The sequence below is a fragment of the Phasianus colchicus genome, chromosome 2 (assembly GCF_987193195.1).
Source record: "Phasianus colchicus chromosome 2, bPhaCol1.hap1.1, whole genome shotgun sequence".
NCBI lineage: Eukaryota > Metazoa > Chordata > Aves > Galliformes > Phasianidae > Phasianus > Phasianus colchicus.
In genome coordinates this window covers 107,562,419-107,579,654 of record NC_143437.1, presented here as the reverse complement: position 1 = coordinate 107,579,654, position 17,236 = coordinate 107,562,419, and the positions used below count along the sequence as shown (strand labels likewise).

Genomic DNA, 17,236 nt, shown 5'->3' with positions numbered 1-17,236 from the left:
GGGGTCACACTGGAACCGTTATGGGGTCACGACGGAGCTCTTGGAGGTCACGATGGAGCTCGGTTGGGGTCAGTACAAAGCTCTGATGGGCTCAGAATGGAACTTGAATGGGGTCACTATGGAGCTCTAAGTGATCACTAAGGAGCACCATGGGCTCACTATGGAACTGTTCTGACAAAGGCCTTATATGAAACTCTAAGGGGTCTTGGTGGAACTGTTATGGGGTCACTATAAAACTCTCTGGGGTCATAGTGGAAATGTTATAGGGTCACTTGGGAGCTCAACTGGGTAACTATGCAGTTCTAAGGGGTCACTAAGGCAACGTTAGAGAGTCACTGCTGAGCTATAAAGGGTTTTAATCAAATTCCTATGGGATCACTATGGAGCTCTATGGGGTCTCTATGGAGCTCTTATGCTGTCTAGGGAGTCAAAAGGGAGCTTTTACGGGGTCATAATGTAAGAGTTCTGGGATTGCTATAAAGCTCTATGGGGTCATAATAGAGCTGTTATGGGGTCATAAAGTAACAGTTCTGGGGTCATATAGACACCTATGGCGTCATAACGGACCTATTATGGTTTAACAGTGGAACTTTTATGGGGTCACTATGGAGCTCTATGGCATCGTAATACAACTGTAATGGGGTCACCAAGAAGCTCTATGGGGCCACTATGGAACTATTTTGAGGTTCCTGAGAAGCTCTATGGGGACACAAGGGAAGTGATATGGTGTCATTTATAGCTCTATGGGGTCAGAGTGGAACTGTTATGGGATCACTATAGGTACATCTGGGGTGATAGTGGAAATGTTATAGGGTCACTTTGGAGCTCTATGGGGTCACTAAGGCAATGTTATGGAGTCACTGCTGAGCTAAAAGGGGTTTTAATGCAACTTTTATGGGGTCACTACGGAGCTCTAATTGCGTCACCACAGAGCTCTCAAGTGCTCAGAATGGAACGGTTACGGGCTATGGGATCATAACTGAACTCTCATGGGGTCACTATGCAGCTCTTAGCGGGTCATAATGGAGCTGTTATGGGGTCACTACAGAGATCTATGACGTCATAATGGAGCTATTATGTTAGAACAGTGGAACACTTATGGGGTTACTATGGAGCTCTGAGAGAATTGTTATGGGGACACCATGGAGCTGCTATGTGGTCATCATGTTACTGTTATAAGGCAACTACGGAGCTCCATGGGGTCATAACGGAACTGATAAGGGGATAATAGGAAGCTCGATGGGGTCATAGTGGAAATGTTAAAGGGTCACTTTGGAGCTCTATTGGGTCAATATGCAGCACTTATGGGGTCACTATAATGCTCTCTGGGGTCATAATGGAGTTGTTACGGGATCACTATAATGCTGTATGGTGTCATAATGGAACTGTTATGGGGCCACAATGGAGCTCCATGTAGTCACAATGGCAATGTTATGGAGTCACTACTGAGCTAGAAGAGGTTTTAATGCAACCTTTATGGGGTCACCACGGAGCTCTGAAGGGGTCATAATAGAACTGTTACGTGCTCACTCTGGAGTTCTATGGGGTCAAATCTGAACTCCCATGGGGTCAATATGGAGCTCTTATGTTTTCACTATGCATCTCAATGGGGTCAAAATGGAGCTGTTATGGGGTCATACTGTAGCTTTTATGAGGTCATAATGGAAAAGTTTGGGGTCACTGTAGAGATCTATGGAGTCATAATGGAGCTATTAAGGTATAGCAGTGGAACTTTTATGGGGTCACTATGGAGCACTATAGCATCATAATACAATTGTTTTGGGGACGCCATGGAGCTGCTTTCTGCTATGGGGTCACTATGGCAGTGTTATGGAATCACTATTGAGTTATACTGGGTTTTAATTCTACTGTTATGGGCTCTTAATGGGTCAACACAGAGCTCTGATGGGGACATAATGGAATGGTTATGTGGCCACAATGGAACTCTTATGGGGTCACTATGGATCTCTAAGGGGTTATAATGGACCTTATGGGGTCACGATCAACATCTGTAGGGAAAATTTGGACCTCTAAGGGTCACTACAGCTCTGTTCTGGTCATAATGGAGGTCTTATGTGGAAACAATGGAACTTTTATGGAGACACTATGCAGCTCTATGGGGTCACTATGGAGCTCTTAAGGGGTCACAATGGAGCTTTTATGGGATCATAAAATAACACTTCTGGGATCTCTATAAAGATCTACGGAATCATAATAGAGCTTTAATGGGGTCATAATTGAACAGTTCTGGGGTTACTACAGAGAACTATGGCATCATAACACAGCTGTTATGGGGTCATAGTGGAGCTTTTATGGGGTCATAATGGAACAATTCTGGGGTCACTATAGACACCTATGGCGTCATAATGGAGCTATTATGGTGTAACATTGGAACTTTTATAGGGTCACTATGGAGCTCTATGGCATCCTAATACAACTCTAATGAGGTCACCATGAAGCTCTATGGGGTCACTATGAAGCTATAACGGGTCACTTTGGAGCTCTTATGGGGTCACTTGCAAGTTCTATGCCGCCATAATGGAATTGTTATGGGGTCTCTGATGAGCTCTATGGTGTCTGTTATGGGGTCACTATGCAGCTCTCTATTGTCACTTTGGAGCTCTTCTGGGGTCACTAGAAAGCTCTATGGCATCATAATACAAGTATTATGGGGTCATAATGGAGCTCTACGGCTTCACTACGGACCTCTGTTGCGGTCATAATGGAAATGTCATGGGGACACCATGGAGCTCCTCTGTGTTCATAATATTACTGTTATAGGGCCACTATGGAGCTCCATGGGGTCTCTTTGAAACTGTTTTGAGGTCTCCATGAACCTCTACGGAGTCACAAGGGAACTGACAAGGGGTCACCATGAAGCTCTATGGGGTTGCTATGAAGCTATAAAGGGGTCATAGTGGAGGTCTTATAGGGGCACTTTTAAGTTCTATGCACTCATAATGGAAATTTTATGGGGTCATTGTGAAACCATGGGATTACTACGATTCTATTACGGAGTCGTATTGGTGCTCTTCTGGGGTCACTATAAACTTCTATGCGGTCACAAAGGAATGGTTATGGGGTCACTAACGAGCACTATGGCGTCAAAATAGTGCTCTTACGGGGTCACTGAGCAGCTCTATGGAGACACTTTGGAACTCTATTGGCTCACAGTGGAGCTCTTATGGCATCATAATGGAAAAGTTACGGCCTCACTCTGGAGCTCTATGGGGTCATAATCGAAATCTTACAGGGTAAGTATGGAGATTTATGGGGTGACTACGGAGCTCTACTGGGACACTATGGAACTTTTACGGGGTCATAATCAAACAGTTCTGGGGTCACTATAGAGATCTATGGCGTCATAATGGAGCTATTATGGTGCAACAGTAGAACTTTTATGGGGTCACTATGGAGCTCTATGGCATCATAATACAGCTCTTATGTGGGCACAATGGAACTCTAGGGGTTCACTACGGAACTCTGATGGGGTCAGAATGGAAATGTTATGGGGACACCATGGAGCTGCTATGTGGTCATCATGTTACTGTTACAGGGCCACTATGGAGCTCCATGGGGTCTCCATGAAACTGTTTTGAGTTCCCTAAGCACCTCCATGGGGTCACAAGGGAACTGATAAGGTGTCTCCATGAAAGTCTATGGGATCCTAATGGAATTTTAATGGAGTAACAATAAAGCTCAATGGCGTTATAATGGAACTCTTATGGGGTCACTATGGCAATGGTACGGAGTCTCTATGGAGCTCTAAGTGTTTAAAATGGACCTTTTAGTTGGTCACTCTCAAGGTCTATGGGGTCACTATGGAGCTCTAATAGTGTCGCTATGGTTGTCTTCTGGACATAATGGAGCTCTTTTGGGATCTTTATGGAACTCTATCGGGTCACAATAAAACTTGACTGCGGTCATTAGACTGCTCTATGGGGTCACCATGGAGCTATTATGGTGTCGCTATGGAGCTCTTATGGGGTTGTAATGGAGCTATTATGGGGTCATAATGGAACAGTTCTGGGGTCACTATAGAGATCTATGGCGTCATAATGGAGCTATTGTGGTGAAACAGTGGAACTTTTATGGGGTCACTATGGAGCTCTATGGCATCATAATACAACTGTAATGGGGTCACCATGAAGCTCTATGGGGTCACTATGAAGCTATAACGGGTCACATTGGAGCTCTTATGAGGTCACTTGGAAGTTCTATGCCACCATAATGGAACTGTTATGGGGTCTCTAATGAGCTCTACGGTGTCATAATGGTGCTGTCATGGGGTCACTATGCAGCTTTGTATTGACACTTTGGAGGTCTATTGGGTCACGGTGGCACTCTTATGGGGTCACTAGAAAGCTCTATGGGATCACAATGGGACTCTTACGGGGCCACAATGGAGCTCTAAGGGGTCACTATGGAGCTCTGATGGTGTCTTAGGGGGTCAAAAGGGAGCGTTTTTGGGGTCATAATGTAAGAGTTCTGGGATCGCTATAAAGCTCTATGGGGTCATAATAGAGCTGTCATGGGGTCATAATGGAACAGTTCTGGGGTCACTATAGAGATCTAAGGCGTCATAACAGACCTATTATAGTGTAACAGTGGAACATTTATGGGGTCACTACGGAGCTCTCTGGCATTGTTTTACAACTGTAATGGGGTCACCAAGAAGCTCTATGGGGCCACTATGGAACTATTTTGAGGTTCCTGAGAAGCTCTATGGGGACACAAGGGAACTGATATGGTGTCATTTGTAGCTCTATGGGGTCAGAGGGGAACTGTTATGGGATCACTATAAATACATCTCGGGTGATAGTGGAAATGTTATAGGGTCACTTTGGAGCTCTATGGGGTCACAATGGCAATGTTATGGAGTCACTGCTGAGCTAAAAGGGGTTTTAATGCAACCTTTATGGGGTCACCACGGAGCTCTGAAGGGGTCATAATAGAACTGTTACGTGCTCACTCTGGAGTTCTATGGGGTCAAATCTGAACTCCCATGGGGTCAATATGGAGCTCTTATGGTTTCACTATGCATCTCAATGGGGTCAAAATGGAGCTGTTATGGGGTCATACTGTAGCTTTTATGAGGTCACAATGGAAAAGTTTGGGGTCACTGTAGAGATCTATGGAGTCATAATGGAGCTATTAAAGTATAAGAGTGGAACTTTTATGGGGTCACTATGGAGCACTATAGCATCATAATAGAATTGTTTTGGGGACGCCATGGAGCTGCTGTCTGGTCATAATGTTACTGTTATAGGGCCACTATGGAGCTCCATGGGGTCTCCATGAAACTGTTTTGAACTCCCTAAGCACCTCCATGGGGTCACAAGGGAACTGATAAGGTGTCACCATGAAAGTCTATGGGATCCTAATGGAATTTTAATGGAGTAACAATAAAGCTCAATGGGGTTATAATGGAACTCTTATGGGGTCACTATGGCAATGGTACGGAGTCTCTATGGAGCTCTAAGGGTTTATAATGGACCTTTTAGGTGGTCACTCTCAAGGTCTACGGGGTCACTTTGGACATCTATGGGTCACTATGCTTCTCTTCTAGTCATAATGGAGCTCTTTTGGGATCTTTATGGAGCTCTATGGGGTCACTATGAAGCTATAACGGGTCACACTGGAGCTCTTATGGGGCCACTTGGAAGTTCTATGCCGCCAGAATGGAACTGTTATGGGGTCTCTAACAAGCTCTATGGGGTCATAATGCTACTGTTATGGGGTCACTATGCAGCTTTGTATTGACACTTTGGAGCTCTAATGGGTCACGATGGAGCTCTTATGGGGTCACTAGAAAGCTCTATGGGATCTCAATGGGACTCTTACGGGGCCACAATGGAGCTCTAAGGAGTCACTATGGAGCTCTTATGCTGTCTATGGGGTCAAAATGGAGCTTTTACGGGGTCATAATGGAACACTTCTGGGATCACTATAAAACTCTATGGGGTCATATTAGACCTTTTATGGGGTCATAATGGAACAGTTCTGGGATCACTATAAAGATCTACGGGGTCATAATAGGGCTGTTATGGGGTCATAATGGAACAGTTCTAGGATCACTATAAAGCTCTACGGGGTCATAATAGGGCTGTTATGGGGTCATAATGGAACAGTTCTGGGGTCACTATAGAGATCTATGGCGTCAGTACACAACTGTTATGGGGTCCCTATGGCATCATAAGACAGCTGTTACGGGGTCACTACGGAGCTCTATGGGCTCATAATGGAGCACAGTGGGAATATAATGAAACTGTAAAGCAGTAACTATGGTGCTGTTATGGGGTCACTATGGACCTTTATGGGGTCTCTATGGAGTTATTATGGGGACACAATGCAGCTCTATGGAGTCACTAGGGAGCTTTTATTGGGTCATACTGCAGATTTTAGGGGGTCATAATGAAACAGTTCTGGGGTCACTATAGAGACCTTAGGGTCATAATGCAGCTATTCTGGTGTAACAGTGGAACATTTACGGGGTCACTACGGAGCTCTCTGGCATTGTTTTACAACTGTAATGGGGTCACCATGAAGTTCTATGGGGTCACTATGGGACTATTTTGAGGTTCCTAAGAAGCTCTATGGGGACACAAGGGAACTGATAAGGTATCATTTGTAGCTCTATGGGGTCAGAGTGGAACTGTTATGGGATCACTATAGATACATCCGGGGTCATAGTGGAAATGTTATAGGGTCACTTTGGAGCTCTATGGGGTCACTATGGCAATGTTATGGAGTCACTACTAAGCTACAAGGAGTTTTAATGCAACTTTTATGGGGTCACTATGGAGCTCTTATGGGGTCATAATGGAGCTCTGAAGTGGTCAGAATGGAACTGTTACGGGCTCACTCTGCAGTTCTATGGGGTCATAACTGAACTCTCATGGGGTCACTATGCAGCTCTATGGGGTAACTATGGAGCTCTTATGGGGTCATAATGGAGCTGCTATGGGGTCACTACAGACATCTATGGCATCATAATGGAGCTATTTTAGTGGACAGAGGAACTTTTATGGGGTCACTAGAAAGCTCTATGGCATCATAATACAACTGTTATGGGGTCACAATGGAGCTCTATGGGTTCAGTACGGAGCTCCGATGGAGTCAGAATGGAAATGTTATGGGGACACCATGGAGCAGCTATGTGGTCATCATGTTACTGTTATAAGGCAACTACAGAGCACAATGGGGTCGCCATAAATCTGTTTTGACATCCCTAAGAAACTTTATGCGCTCACAAAGGAACTGAGAAGAGGTCACCATGAAGCTCTATGGGCTTAATATGAAGTTATAACGAGGTCCTATTTTACCTCTTCAAGGGCCACTTTTAAGTTCTATGTGGTCGTAACGGAACTGATATGGGGTCACTAATGAGCTCTATGGCGTCATAATGGAGCTATTGAGGGGTTAGAAAGCAGCTCAATGGGTTCACTTTGGAGCTCCATTGGATCACGTTGGAGCTCTTATGGGTTAACTATTAAGCTCTATGGGGTCACAATGAAGCCACAATGCAGCTCTATGGGGTCACTATGGCAGTGTTATGGAATCGCTATTGAGTTATACTGGGTTTTAATTCTACTGTTATGGGCTCTTAATGGGTCAACACAGAGCTCTGATGGGGACATAATGGAATGGTTATGTGGCCACAATGGAACTCTTATGGGGTCACTATGGATCTCTAAGGGGTTATAATGGACCTTATGGGGTCACGATCAACATCTATAGGGAAAATTTGGACCTCTAAGGGTCACTACAGCTCTGTTCTGGTCATAATGGAGGTCTTATGTGGAAACAATGGAACTTTTATGGAGACACTATGCAGCTCTATGGGGTCACTATGGAGCTCTTAAGGGGTCACAATGGAGCTTTTATGGGATCATAAAATAACACTTCTGGGATCTCTATAAAGATCTACGGAATCATAATAGAGCTTTAATGGGGTCATAATTGAACAGTTCTGGGGTTACTACAGAGAACTATGGCATCATAACACAGCTGTTATGGGGTCATAGTGGAGCTTTTATGGGGTCATAATGGAACAATTCTGGGGTCACTATAGACACCTATGGCTTCATAATGGAGCTATTATGGTGTAACATTGGAACTTTTATAGGGTCACTATGGCGCTCTATGGCATCCTAGTACAACTCTAATGAGGTCACCATGGAGCTCTATGGGGTCACTATGAAGCTATAAGGGGTCACACTGGAGCTCTTATGGGCTCACTTTCAAGTTCTATGCCGCCACAATGGAATTGTTATGGGGTCTCTGATGAGCTCTATGGTGTCTGTTATGGGGTCACTATGCAGCTCTCTATTGTCACTTTGGAGCTCTTCTGGGGTCACTAGAAAGCTCTATGGCATCATAATACAAGTGTTATGGGGTCATAATGGAGCTCTATGGCTTCACTACGGACCTCTGTTGCGGTCATAATGGAAATGTCATGGGGACACCATGGAGCTCCTCTGTGTTCATAATGTTACTGTTATAGGGCCACTATGGAGCTCCATGGGGTCTCTATGAAACTGCTTTGAGGTCTCCATGAACCTCTACGGGGTCACAAGGGAACTGACAAGGGGTCACCATGAAGCTCTATGGGGTTGCTATGAAGCTATAAAGGGGTCATAGTGGAGGTCTTATAGGATCACTTTTCAATTCTATGCAGTCATAATGGAAATTTTATGGGGCCATTGTGAAACTATGGGATTACTACGATTCTATTACGGAGTCGTATTGGTGCTCTTCTGGGGTCACTATAAACTTCTATGCGGTCACAAAGGAATGGTTATGGGGTCACTAACGAGCACTATGGCGTCAAAATAGTGCTCTTACGGGGTCACTGAGCAGCTCTATGGAGACACTTTGGAACTCTATTGGCTCACAGTGGAGCTCTTATGGCATCATAATGGAAAAGTTACGGCCTCACTCTGGAGCTCTATGGGGTCATAATCGAAATCTTACAGGGTAAGTATGGAGATTTATGGGGTGACTACGGAGCTCTACTGGGTCACTATGGAACTTTTACGGGGTCATAATGGAACAGTTCTTGGGTCATTACAGACACCTATGGCGTCATAATGGAGCTATTATGGTGCAACAGTGGAACTTTTATGGGGTCACTATGGAGCTCTATGGCATCATAATACAACCGTAATGGGGTCACCATGAAGCTCTATGAGGTTCATACGAAGCTATAACGGGTCACATTGGAGCTCTTATGAGGTCACTTGGAAGTTCTGTGCCACCATAATGGAACTGTTATGGGGTCTCTAATGAGCTCTATGGTGTCATAATGGTGCTATTAAGGAGTCACAATGCAGCTCTGTGGGGTCACTTTGCAGCTCTATTCCGTCACGATGGAGCTCTTATGGAGTAACTATGAAGCTCTGTGGGATCACAATGGGACTTTTACGGGGCCACAAGGCAGTTCTATGGGGTCACTATCGCAATGTTATGGAATCACTACTGAGTTATACGGGGTTTTCATTCTACTGTTATGGGGTCTCTATAGAGCTCTTCATAGGTCACCACAGAACTCTTTTGGGGTCATCATGGAACGGTTGTGCGGCCACAATGGAACTCTTATGGATCCATGGTCACTATGGATCTCTAGGGGGTTATAATGGACCTTTTATGTGGTTATGATCAACATCTATTGGGAAAATTTGGACCTCTAAGGGTCACTATGGTTCTCTAATGGTCATAATGGAGCTCTCATAGGGAAACAATGGAACCTTTATGGGGTCACTAAGGAGCTCTTTGTGCTGATAATGGAGCAACTATGGGATTATAATCAAACCGTAAAGGATTAACTATGGTGCTCTAAGGGGTCACTATGGAACTTTTATGGAGACTCTATGGAGCATCTATGGGGTCAAATTGGAGCTCTTGAGGGGTACCAATGCAGCTCAAAGGGGTCACTATGGAGCTCTTATTGGGTCATACTGGAGCTTTTAAAGGGTCATAATGTAACAGTTCTGGGATCACTAAAGACTTCTATGGCATCATAATACAGCTGTTACGGGGTCACAATGGAGCTCTAGGGGTTCACAAAGGACCTCTGATGGGGTCAGAATGGAAATGTTATGGGGACACCATGGAGCTCCTATGTGGTCATCATGTTACTGTTATAGGGCCGCTATGGAGCCCCATGGGGTCTCCGTGAAACTCTTTTGACGTCCCTAAGAACCTCCATGGGGTTACAAGGGAACAGATAAGGGGATACTAGGAAGCTGTATGGGGTCTTACTGGAACCATTATGGGGTCATGAGGGAGCTCTTGAAGGTCACTATGGAGCTCTTTGGTGTCAGAATGGAAATGTTAAGAGGCCACAGTGGAACTCTTATGGGGTCACTATGGCAATGTTATGGAGTCTCTATGGAGCACTAAGGGGTTATAATGGACCTTTTACATGGCCAATATCAAGCTTTATAGGGTCACCTTGGACCTCTATGGGTCACTATGGTTCTCTTCAGGTCATAATGGAGCGCTTATGGGGTAGCAATGGAACTTATATGGGGTCACTGTGGTGCTCTATGGGGTCACTGTGGAGCTGTTATGGAGTCACCATGCAGCTCTACAGGATCACTGTGGAGCTCTATGGGGTTACTATGGAGGCCTTACGGGGTCATAATGGAGCTTTTATGGGGTCATAATGGAACAGTTCTGGGGTCACTATAGAGATCTATGGCGTCATAATGGAGCTATTATAGTGTAACAGTGGAACTTGTATGGGGTCACTGTGGAGCTCTATGGAATCATAATACAACTGTTATGGGGTCAGTATGGAGCTCTATGGCATCATAGTAGATCTGTTATGGGGCCACCATGGAGCTCTATGGGGTCATAAGGGAACTGATAAGGGGTCACCATGAAGCTCTATGGGGTTACCATTAAGTTTTAACGGGGTTACATAGGAGCTCTTATGGGGTCACTATGGAATTCCATGGGGTCATAATGGAACTGTTACAGGATCACTAGCTCTATGGGGTCAGTATGGAGTTATTATGGGGTCAGTATGGAGCAGGCAAGGACAAGCATCCTCCTTCTGCTTCTCCAACCCCCACTCACCGTGGTTCAGCCAACTCCGGCTTCTTCGCTTCGCCAGTAGCTGAGGCTTCAGGTGTCTTGGGAGTATGTGCCTGGACTGGGAGAGGAAGAGAAGTTGCTTCAGCCCGCTTATTCAAACAGCCAGAGAGCTGCACAAAAGCAGGTGGCCTTTTTAGACAGGGCAGGTGATGCCAAACTCCCAGGTGGTGCCACTGAAACCCCTGTCTCACCATCTGGCATCTCCTGCTCAGTGTCACTGAAGTCATAGGGGTCGTAGGACTCCTCCTCGCCCTCTGTGCGTGCCTTCTTCCTCCTGTGTAGGGGAAGAAGAGGTCAGTTCTGATCCACCAAAAGACAGACCTCAGGAGACATCCCCAGGGCTCCTGGAATTATCAGGCCAGGAGAAGGCAGGGCAGCTGCAGCTTGGGGGTAAGCCTAGAGCTCATCCACCACCACTTGGTCACAAAACCTGAAGTTTGGGAGCTCTTCCCAAAAGCTCCAGCATTACAAGTGTTGCCCAAAAGACCCGCTGGATTTAACACAAGTATCTCCCCAAGACCTGTCATGACTACCTTTGCTTCCTGCCCTCCTTCTCAGGCTGCGTCTCCTCCTCCTCCTTCTCAGTCTCTGAGTCATCCTCCACCTGCTTTTTGCGCTTCTTCTCCTTTTCCAGCACCTGCACGAGAAATTGCATTTAAGGCCAGGCTGGATGTGGCTCTGGGCAGCCTGGTCTGCTGGTTGGTGACCCTGCACATAGCATGGGTTTGAAATTAGATGAGCATTGTGGTCCTTTTCAACCCAGCCCATTCTATGATTCTATGAAAACCAGCAAGCAGGACTTGGCCTGATTTCAAGGCAGGCAGGGACCCCACCTCTCCGCCCCCCCCCCCCCCTCCCAGAGCATCACTCCTGATGGCTCCCAAAGCAAACCTGTCCACTGCACAGAACCCACACCCCCAGCTTCATCCACACACACCTGCTGTGAGCTGAAGGGCTCAGCAACCTCCCACAGCACCTCTTATTCTGCACTGCCAAAGCTTCCCAGTGATATTTTAGTGCTTCAACAGTGCCTGATCCTTTCAATAAAACCTTTGGGACCCCACATCTTTCCCCCACCTTTTTGAAGTAGGCAAACTGCACCAACTCCAAAGCTGCCTCTGCATCCTGCAGATCAATAGTCTTGTTCATCCTGGCCTTCGCATGGGCCGTGGAGAGGCGGATCAATGTCTCCAGGGTACGGGCTGTAACTGGGGAGGTCTGGAAAGGAGAAAGATGGTGGTGAGACACTGGAGCCCATGAGACCGTGCTGGACCCCCACTGTAGCATTCACACCAGCATCTGGTTCACCCCTCTTTGCAACACCAAGAGCTCACATCCACAGCTCCCTTCCAACCTCAACCACTCTGTGATGGAGGGAGGAAAACAGCTGTAATGTGAAAGAGGAGTGTGTGCCTCAGTTTTCCTCCTGGTGTGATTGGAGGGAAGGTGGAGCTCACCCTGGCAATGTCTGAGTTCATCTGGTTCTGGCTGCGCAGACGTGAGTACTCCTCTGCTATGTAATCTGCTGACTCCTGGGTCAAGACAGGCTTGATCATTTTTGCCACGTGGATGTACTTCCTCATGAACTCCATGCTGACGATCTTCTCCCTGCAGGGAGATGCACACATGGCCGTGCCCTTGAGGGGAGCACAGGGGACAAGCAGAGGGCACGTGCAGGCTGCACCCAGAGAAAGTGCTATTCTTAGGGGCATCCAGTTACACTGCAGAATTGTGCTCCAGATGTTCTCCCACCTGCCTGGCATTTGAGAACAGCATATCCAAAGCAGGCTCCCTTTGCATCACACCCACACACCTTGCTGTAGACAATCTACAGCATCACTGTCCCCAGCAATGAGCCAGCACCCTGATGCTCCAGGCAAATCCAGAGCATTTTAGCATCAGCTCATCATCATGGAAACCCCCTGTGAGCTACATGGCACAAGGGACAGGAGACTCACTTGCGGCGGTTGGGCCCATGCAGGAGGTCGTCATGTTTCTCATACACCTGGAGCTCCTGTTCCTCCTCCTGTGCAAAATCAGGGTCATCTGTAGCCAGGATCTCCACGGCACTGCCCAGGGGCATGGCTGGAGAGGGAAAGGTTGCCAACAACAGGATTTTAGCTTCTCACAGTCACCTACTGGCAGCACTGAGCAAAGCCACAGACAACTTGAACCCAAAGAGCTGCGTGACAAGTGACAACCTGGGAAGCCTGGAGTTGTGTCACAGTGTCACACTGCAAGGAACCCACCCCTATCTACTACCCCATCACCTCAACCACAGCTGCCCAATACAGATGGGCACCAACTACAGAGGAGAGATGGATGCTTTTTGCTTTGCAGTGTTCAAGGTCCCACTGAGGACAAGGGAATCACAGAACAGCCTTGGTTGAAAAGGACCATAATGATCATCTAGTTTCAATCCCCCTGCCATAGGGTCCAGATCAGGGGCTTTACCCTTCTTGCTCTAACGGGAAGGAAAGCAACCACAGCCAAAGAAAACCTGTAGCTCCTGGGCTTTATAGACAGCAAGAGGAACTCACCATCCCCATCCTGCTCGTTGGGGTTGCGGTAGCGGTGCATTCGCAGGACGTGATCCGAGATCTCCCTGTCCTGCTCAGAGTCCATCTGGTCCAGCATGATGAAGAGCAGGTCGAAACGGGAGAGCAAGGAGTCCTGCAGGCCAATGTTCTCCATGGGCGTCTTGTATTGGTCATACTACAAGAGGTTGAAGAAAGGGATTAGAAGAGATTCTCATGGGTCACTGCTTGGGAAGGTGGAAAGAAGCTCTCAAGCCAGGCCTTCAAGTAGATGCACAGACAGCTGAACACCAAAGACACCGTGCAAAGCACAGCCTGCTGAAGGAGTAAATGCTATTTTATGCCCCATCCCTGGGAGTGTTCAAGGCCACGTTGGACAGAACCCCCACCACCTTTACGATACCCATAAGCAGCCAAGCAAACCAAGTCTTCTCACACCTCAGTTCCACTAAGAATCCAATCTGGGAGATCTTCTGGATTTTATCATTTCCAAGGACAGCTCCTAACAGCCCTCCACAGAGGGGGGGGGGCAACAAACCCTAGCACTCACCCGGCCATAGACGGGGTTGGCAGCTGCCAGGACGCTGCAGCGGGAGTTGAGGCGAGCGTGGATGCCAGCCTTGGCGATGGTGACACGGCCCTGCTCCATCACTTCGTGGATGGCCGTACGGTCGATGTCAGACATCTTGTCAAACTCATCGATGCACACCACACCCCTGTCAGCCAACACCATGGCCCCTGCTTCCAGACGTCGTTCACCTGAGATGGGAGGGTGCAGAAAAGAAGGTCGGTGTTGTTTAACGGATCTAAGTATCTCTTGCTGTCTCCTTCCACTGCAGCAGCATCCCTGTGAGGAGGATCATCGCCCTCAGTCTCAAGGATGTCCACTCTGGGAGGAAGTTTTTCAGCCAGAGGGTGGTGAGGCACTGGAACAGGTTGCCCAAGGAGGCTGTGGATGCCCCATCCCTGCAGGCATTCAAGGCCAGGCTGGATGTGGCTCTGGGCAGCCTGGGCTGCTGGTTGGCAACCTGCACATAGTTGCAACTGGATGATCCTTTTCAACCCAGGCCATTCTGTGATTCTATGACAAACAGTCCTGAACCTTGCAGAGTTCATTTTACTACCATCCCTCCACCAGCTCCCACTGGGAACCAGCACGTTCCTTACCGGTTTCTTGGTCGGTGGTGACAGCAGCAGTCAGGCCAACACCAGAGGAGCCCCTGCCAGTGGTGCCAATGGCACGGGGAGCAGTGCTCAGCACATAGCGCAGCAGCTGGGATTTGGCAACAGAAGGGTCTCCTGAAAGAGAGAAAGTTGGGTTTAGCAAACAGCATCAGCAGGGAAATGAATGTCAGTGACTAAGAATTGAGTTTGTTCATCTTTCAGAAAAGAAGGTGAGTGGATCGTGTTCTCCATCAACCCGATGGGAAGAAGATGGAGCCGGGGTTTTGAGACACATATGGTGACAGGAGAAGAAGCAACGTGGAAATTCCATTTGAACACCCTCATCTCACTCCCACAGCCCAGCCACAGCTGCCTCTGTCCTTGGAGATGATAAAATCCTACCTATCAGCAAGATGTTGATGTCTCCTCGGATGCGGCTCCCATTCTCCAGGACCTTCTCCACCCCTCCAAGCAGCATGCACAGAAGGGCCTTCTTGATGAACTCGTGCCCGTGGATGCTGGGTGCCAGGGATCTTGCCAGCTGGTCAAAGATATCCTAAAAGCAGAAGAAGCAAAGCACAGCCTGTAAGTGGACCGAAGAACAAGGAGCAATTCTTCACAAGCCCATTTCAGCACCAAAAAAAGAACTTATTCCTATCACAGAACTGCACTGACAAAGATTACTTAGATGGGAAAAGACAGTTGGAATATTCTTTCAATGGGGCTCTGAAGTCCTAAACCACCTTGCAAGCACTGAAAGCAGCAACCCCACAAGAACAAAGATCTGAACGCAGGACCAGGCTAGGGCAGACCCCATTCCATCCCCCAGCCAAAGAACTGGCATTTTGCTTTATTTCCTTTCAGAAATCCAGGCTGTCATCTAATTCTATTCTTAGGTTTAAGGAGGAAAAGTAGAATTTTGCAGAGGAGCTTCTCTGACAACCAGTAAGCAGTGGGGCACACAGAGTCCAGCCAGAGCTCCATTTCAGCAGCTCTGCACAACAGAGCAGAGCCATCAAGAAACTCTATTATAGCTACATATATGCAATATATACATGTGTGTATATATACATATATATACAGACACATACATCACAGAAATTGACAAAAAGCTATGTAGAAAATGCAGAGAAAGCAAGTAGAAAAATCACAGAAGACGACCTTAGAAATAAGAGCTACATAAATACCTTAGAGCGATTCCTACTGAACTTCTTGATCTTGGCCACATCAGTAGCAGAGTAGAGAGGCCGAGCATCTTTGCTCATCTGCTTGATATGGCAGGCAATGAGGATAGTCCTGGAAAAGTGACACAGCCATCATCACTCACAGAGCCTTCAGGGTCACCGTAACAACAGCAGAAATTCATAGAATGGTTTGGGATGGAAGGGACCTTTAAAATCATCCAGTTCCAACCTCCTACTATAGGCAGGGACACCTCCCTCTAGACCAGGTTGCTCACAGCCCCATCCAGCCTGCTTTATCTTATCTTCCAGAGATGGGACCCTGCTAAAGAGGAGTGGCAGGGCTGATGTTGTCCTTCGAGCCAACAGAAGGCTCACCTGAACGTCCCTGATGTGTAACCTCCTTTCTTTCCTGGCAGGCAGCGATACGTCCCGACCACCTGGATGCGATCTCCAGGCTTCACTTTGTCCACCAGGTCATCATCCAGAATGACATCCACTGAGCGTGGCAGCTGCCCTGCTGGTGCCTTCTCAGGCATCTCCTGGATGGAGATGGTCTGATGGTCCTTGTAGACTGAGAGGCCAAACTCTGTCTCCAGGGGGTTATTCTCCTCATCCTTAAGGAGGAAGGCAAAGCAATAAAGAAATCAGCAGCAATGGGAAGAAAGCATCACACAACACAAGAGTGCTGCAAAGGGTTGCTTTACCAGGACTTTCAGATCCTGGAGTTGATCAGCAATACAGCTTCCCCTGATCTAATGCTGTCAGCACCCAGCACTGCTACATTAGAGCTCTCCAAGCACTGCTTCCAGTCTGTGCAAAAGAATGCATGTGCAGCACAGACACAGCTCAGGTCAGCCTTCCTCCATTCCCAAGCACAGGGCAATCCCTGCACACAAGGGTCCATGTACCCTCCAGGACAGCAACCATAGGATGCTAGAATGGTTTGGGCTGGAAAAAACCCTAAAGACAATCAGTTTCAATTCCCTTGCCACATACAAGCATGCAAACCACCAGCTGATCAGGTTGCCCTCCGAACCAGCACATTCTCCCCAGAGGAACCTGCAGATATTCCCCATATGAGGCTGCTTCACCTCACCTTTGTAGGGTAAACAGAGCTGGAAGGGAAAGCATCCAGGGATGTCAAGTCTGTGTATCGGCGCTCAATAGTCTTCTTGGTGGCTGGGCAATAATGGACACTCCGGACAACCTTAGGACGAATCAGAGAGCCTGGGTTTGGAAGAAAGAAGA

General features: G+C 47.3%; 1 protein-coding gene across 1 annotated transcript in view; it reads right to left on the bottom strand.

Annotated features, from left to right (window-relative positions):
- Window positions 1-17,236, bottom strand: part of MCM3 (minichromosome maintenance complex component 3) — a 32,488-nt gene that overhangs the window by 13,003 nt on the left and 2,249 nt on the right. The window contains exons 4-16 of the mRNA XM_090136628.1: window positions 17,085-17,215; window positions 16,364-16,602; window positions 15,992-16,100; window positions 15,207-15,360; window positions 14,808-14,939; window positions 14,191-14,399; window positions 13,644-13,818; window positions 13,062-13,188; window positions 12,561-12,711; window positions 12,181-12,321; window positions 11,637-11,740; window positions 11,295-11,377; window positions 11,086-11,161 (exon numbers count right to left, since the gene is read on the bottom strand). Of these exons, the coding sequence (XP_089992754.1) occupies window positions 11,086-11,161; window positions 11,295-11,377; window positions 11,637-11,740; window positions 12,181-12,321; window positions 12,561-12,711; window positions 13,062-13,188; window positions 13,644-13,818; window positions 14,191-14,399; window positions 14,808-14,939; window positions 15,207-15,360; window positions 15,992-16,100; window positions 16,364-16,602; window positions 17,085-17,215 (1,831 nt within the window). The remainder of the gene's footprint in view (window positions 1-11,085; window positions 11,162-11,294; window positions 11,378-11,636; window positions 11,741-12,180; window positions 12,322-12,560; window positions 12,712-13,061; window positions 13,189-13,643; window positions 13,819-14,190; window positions 14,400-14,807; window positions 14,940-15,206; window positions 15,361-15,991; window positions 16,101-16,363; window positions 16,603-17,084; window positions 17,216-17,236) is intronic.